At 42.1% G+C, this 6,000-nt stretch overlaps 1 protein-coding gene across 1 annotated transcript in view; it reads right to left on the reverse strand.

Moving 5' to 3' along the window:
* The window catches only part of slc6a9 (solute carrier family 6 member 9), a 54,598-nt gene extending 49,775 nt beyond the window's left edge, over positions 1–4,823 (reverse strand). Inside the window, exon 1 of the mRNA XM_012877330.3 lies at positions 4,517–4,823. Coding sequence (XP_012732784.1) covers positions 4,517–4,558 — 42 coding nt within the window. The 5' untranslated portion in view covers positions 4,559–4,823. The remainder of the gene's footprint in view (positions 1–4,516) is intronic.
* Between the last annotated feature and the right edge of the window lie 1,177 nt (positions 4,824–6,000).

Genomic DNA, 6,000 nt, shown 5'->3' on the forward strand with positions numbered 1-6,000 from the left:
TTGGGCATCCTCTTGCAAAAAGCATTGATGCGCCGTGGCATAGAGGCAGTCAGCCTGTGGCCCTACGTAGGTGTAATGGAAGCCTGGATTGCTTTAATAGATGCCTTCAGATCATCTGTTTTTTTCGGTCTCCTTGTCTGTTATCTTTCTTTTGACAACAGCCCACAGATTTTCTATGGGATTCAGCTCAGGGGACTTTGCTGGTCTGTCAAGCACAGGAACACCATGGTCATTGGCTTTTGGTACCTTTGGCAGAGTGGGCATGTGCCAAGTCCGGCTGGAAAATAAAACAATGCAGCTTATCTGCACAGGGAAGCAAGAAGTGCTCTAGAATATCCTGGTAGATGGATGTGTTGACTGTGGACCTCAGAAAACAAAGTGGACCAACAGCAGCAGATGGCATGGCATCCCAAATGTGAATTCTGTGCCTCTCCACTATTCTTCCAGACTCTTGGACCAGGATTTTCAAATGAGATGTAAATTTTACTTTCATCTGAAAGCAGGACTTTCAACCACTGTGCAAGAGTCCAGTCTCTGGTTCACATGAGGACATTTGTAACTCATGTCTAGTATTCGTCTGTGTGTGGTGGCTCTTGATGCCCTAACTCCAGCCTCAGTCCACTTCTTGTGAAGTTCCCCCAAATTCTTGAATGGATTTTGCTTGACAATCCTCAAGGACAAGGCAGTAGTTCTCTCTGTCGGTGGTGCCCTTTTTTCAACCACACTTCTTCCTTCCACTCAATTGTCTGTTAATATGTTTGGATACAGAACTTTGTGAACAACCAGCTTCGTCAGCGATAACCTTCATCAATGACTGTCTTCTGGACATTTTTCCACTTGCAGTCTTTCCCGTGATTGTGTAGCCCACAGACCTAGAGCGAGAGACTGTTTAAAAGCTCAGGAAATCTTTGCATGTGTTTTGAGGTAAAGCTATAGTTGGTAATCTTGCTCAGAAACACTTTTCGTTGTACTGCGTAAAATCGTCTTTCCACCACATGCCAATCATTCTAATGCGCTCACGTAACGTCAGTGTGTGTCTACGTTCCTTGCTAGTTTCCGCTTCCTGTCTGTGCATGTGCACTTCTAGTGTTTATGTATCCGGTTAACGTAGCGGTTAATTTAGCAGTTAGCTTTGGTGTTGGCCATTCATTGTAGCTCCATTAATCTCACTGTATACTTTGAACATGGCTGACAGTCACGAGAAATAAACCTCGTACAAGTTTATGAGAAGAAGAGGAAGGCCTCTGGAGAAATAAATAGGACCAGAGAGGTTTGAGAGATTTCTTTCACGCAATCCCCAGGAGCGAAAGAGCAAGGTAAGATGGTTGTGCGCATGTGCAGTTATTCAAAAAGGGACTGGGAGAAACTTCCAGAAAAATTGTGGAATCTGCTTTAATTAGCTGATTAGGGTATGGTACCATGATTTTCTAATGATGAACATTTTGACAGTATGCTAATTTTCTGAGACAATGAAATTTGATTGATTTTTCATTCTGTAAGCCATAATCATCAAAATTACAGGAAACAAAGGTTTGGAATATATCAGTATATGTATAATGATAATTGACGGAAAAAAAATATTGTACTTTTATGTAAAGGAGTTTTACCTGTAGGCTGGTTAGCTGTATCAAGGTATGTGAAGGTTTTTAAAAAAAAGTTATTTTAAGCTCTAAACTTTCCCATCATACCTTTGCTATGACTTACAGTCCTCTTGATGAGACAGCAAAGTACAAGAGAGACCAGCATTTTTGCCATGCAGTTCATTGCTTCTCAGCTGGCTGAAAAGAACTATACATTTCTCATAACAGCCATGACTCTTTTCAAGGTAAAGCTATTTTAAAACTACACTTGGCTATGAGCAGTTATTATCCTCACAGTTTCACTGTCACTGCATCCATCCCAACCAGTACCATCACAAATATTTATGACCAAATCATGGGGATTAAAAATACCCTGCATTTTCTTTCTTTCCAACAATCTAAGACCGATGAGACCAAACTATTACTTAGTGCTGATTTGGTGGTGAGGGAAACAAATGTTACACTCAAACATGACACATATGGCTACATTTACACCAGATATAACTTTAGATTCTGAGGTTACTACAATTTTAATATATTAGCAAAGCCTATTTTGACTCAGCATGAAAAAATATCTTACTAACCAAAGGGCTTACATATGACATTAAAATAACATCAATATATCACAATACACAAACTGAACTAGTGAAAACCAAATGTTTCATTCCTACAGCTGGTTTGTACTTTATAGAACAGATATCTACATAAAGGAAAATGTGATGAATTCAGGAACTGGCAAAACAAATTAACTGATGAAAGTTTGATGTTTTAACACTAACATATTTTAGATGTAAGTAACTTGCAGGGGAACAAAAAAATATTAGTGACAGACCAAGAAGCTGACTTTTGACCAGAATCATACAATTTTACCAGCCCTGATTGTTTAGGAGTCGGTCAGAAATTGCAACTAAGCAACTTTCTTTGATCAGTGTACACACAAAAGCTACCAGGTCACGCTGACAACACTTTCAGGTGGAGATTGTGAAGAACACTTCAAACGTAGCGGTTGTCTGAAACATTTTTAACTTATTGAATGATTTTTTTTAGTGCAGTATTTTCCAGGAAACACACTCTTGTTGTAATGATGCTAGCCATGCCGACTGCACTAACAGCTAATATAGGATTATAAAGCCAGTTAAAAATGTAACATCTATTATTATTTTCTCTTTGTTTTAGAATAACAGGTAAACCTAGTTTTACAATGATTGCTCTCTTATGCCGCGACATGACATCAGCTTAATTCTTAATGAAATGAATGGTAATTCTCAGTAACAATGCTTAAAAAATAATTTTGAGTGTTTTTTTTATCTTCTTATATGATATTTGTTCTTCTTGGAGATCGACCACAGAACTTTGACTGGTGCTTCTATAAGAACTATATGAAAGTTGCATATAAGACAGGCGATAGATTCAAAGTTTCAGTAACAATATTCATGTAGAGAAAAATATGATTTATTATTATCAAAATGTGAACATATTTGGAGGTCCATAGCTGTCATTTAACTTTCAAAGACAGGAATGATTTTAAATTAAAAATGATATAAAGAGACGAGTAAGGTAGGAATATCCATCCTCTTGTTTGTTTGTATGTTTTAGACAGAAGACTAAGTAAAGGAAGTTAGTCATTACAAACCTAAATTTGGATCCATATGGACAGGCAACAGTACTCTGAAAGACTTGAAGTCCTGTCAGTCAAAGCTTTTGGTCAAATATGGTACCCGCCAGCTAACAGATCAAAATTGTCTACATTTATTGCATTAGCACACTGAAACTAACACACACGATCCAACCCCCCCCCCCCCCCCCACACACACACACACACACACACACAAACACTAAGATTGTCACACACTGTAATTCTAAATAAATTCATCCTTCCACCCACAACAGCTTTGTTATCCCCTAAATTTGTGTGTGTAAGCAATTGGGGCATCTGTTGTACTATTGTATTTGTTGTGTGAGCACAGAAAGAGCTCAAAGCGTTTGTGTAAATGCTTGTAGGTAAGGATGTGTGTGTGTGTGAGTGCCTACAAAACTACAGCAAGCTGACTCAGCCTTGAGAGTAGCAGACGGAAACAGGAGACAAGGACTTGGCTAACAATGTATGCCGGCAGCGAGGTCGGATGCAAACACACGCAGCAGTATGCACACAGTCCTTTTTGTCTTTACTTGCTATAATGGAAATTACTGTACATCTTATCTTAGACAGATCACAGGATTTAATTGTTTCAGTCAGTTGACTGTTAATAAAAGAAAGCGGAGCGAGGGATGATGTGCCAAAGCATGCAATTAAAGCGCCGTCTAGAGGTGGCGGTGGTGGGGGGGTATAAATATCTGCCTTTTCTTGAAACCTTTGCTTCTCTTCTCTCTTTTAAACCCAATTGGTCTTTTTCAAACACACGGCAGGCCAGCCCACTTCCTTACCAACCCCATCTCTCACAGCACTGCCCGGACTTCCCACTGCAATTACTTATGAAACTTTTCAGGGCCGCCACACGTGGTCGGGGTTTTAAAGAGCTGCGTTCCCCCCCTCACGTGGTGTTGGGGGTATTGAGTCGTCACCGACCCCCTGAATGATCACCGAAAAATAAGGCGACGTAGACAATAGCTCGTCTTGATGAATTCAATTCTTTCAGGACCCTGTACCGTTGTCCAGGCAGCTCCGAGCAAAACAATCGTTGCTTTGAAAGTCCAAGAAACACACACTAACTCAGTTGCTCTTGGAAACTCCTCTTAACAACTTCCGATTTAGGATCTAAAGATGATATACATCCCACCGGAACTAGGGACTTTTTTTCCCTTTACTTCTTCAAAGACTTTAAAGAAGATGTTTCTCGGACCTCAACCTGGTGTGAGGGTACAGCTAATGCTGGATGAATATTTACACACTTGCAACTAAAAGACAAGATAAAATTATGAAGACAGCTTAGACTGACCTGGTCTGCAGTGGAAGCAGTGATGGTGTTCGACTCAGACATGATTTGATGCTGTGACCCAGTGGTGCTTCTCTGCTGGCCACTGTAGGCTCCTTCATTCACACCTTGTCTTTCAGTTCCGCAGCGAAAGAAAGGGGGGGGGGGGGGGGGGGAAACACAGTATACCCTCCCTTTTGCCCTGGCTTGATTAATGCCTGAATTACTTTCACCTCATTTCATCTGATGGAGCTCTGCTTCCTCTCCGCCTCTCTTGCTCATTCGGCATGGTAGTCCACTCTCTCTCCCATCCCTCTCTCACCCCCCTCCCTTCCCTCTGTGCTTCCAGTTCTGCCTCAAACCTCAATCCCAACCTCCCTCCCTCCGTCTGTTCCTCCATCTCTCACTCCCTCTGCACCTTACTTTTTACTCTACCCTCCCTTATTTTTTCTTCAAACTCATTACGTTGCCATTTATCTTTCACATTTCTCCATTTCAGGAGTATACTCTTGCTCTCCTTCTCTACAGCTCTCCACCTCCCACTTCACCACCCCCCTACTTCCACCGTCTCCCAAAAAAAGACACAGGCAAGATCCAGAGTCTTTTTGCTCTACCTCCACAATGAATGGCTCGTTGTCACTCCAGCACCTAGACAGAATACAGAACAAGTAAGTGGGAGAAAGGAGGACCCATGGTGGTGGTGATGGCGGGGGTGTTCAACTTCAAGTTTTAGCTGGCCAGCGTAAAATGGGGGGAGGTCTGGGGGACCCTCAGGCCTTGGCCAAGTTTCCTCACTCTTTTTCTCAGCAAATTAACGCAAACAGACAAAAAAAAGTTAGGAGTCTGCACGCCTTCCACCGGACTCTACTGCCCCCCTATCCCCCTTTTTTTTCTGTCTCCCTTATTTCTTCCATTTGTTTTCAGGGGCAGCTGCTGCAACTCTGCAGACCACCAACAACTTCCCTTTCAGCAGTACTTGACTCTTCCAAATCCTCGTCCGTCTTTACACCCTGACATTGCCAGTGCCCTCCACTCGCCCACCATTTCACACCGAGAGGCCGGCCTACGCCAAAGCCCACCTCCTTCGCCTCATCAGCAATGTGTGCACAGAGTGACCACCCTTTCAAATTTAAGCTCTTCCCTCCTGAGCCGCCGTTTGGGTGCCAACATTTTTGTGTCTGTTTGCCACCGTATGGCTAATGGCCGCCCACAACAAAAAAAGAGCAAAGAGGCTGAAGGGTAAAACTGCATTCTTAATTGAGGAGTGATTGAGATAATCAACAAAAACATCACTCATGGGGCAGTATGAGATGCCATCACTCAATAAGTCACTTAGCATTAATTGTGAAAGTGAATGTGGCTGTGAACTATGTCCAAAGTTGACAAGCAATTGGCACCTGGCCTAATGGGTGTTTGATAGCTTTGGACAATAGCTGCTGCCGCTTGAGTGGAGGCCCTCCAGTTATGTTTAACATGAGACAAGCAACACAGACAGGATACTATTCATT

Source organism: Fundulus heteroclitus, chromosome 6 (genome assembly GCF_011125445.2).
Source record: "Fundulus heteroclitus isolate FHET01 chromosome 6, MU-UCD_Fhet_4.1, whole genome shotgun sequence".
NCBI lineage: Eukaryota > Metazoa > Chordata > Actinopteri > Cyprinodontiformes > Fundulidae > Fundulus > Fundulus heteroclitus.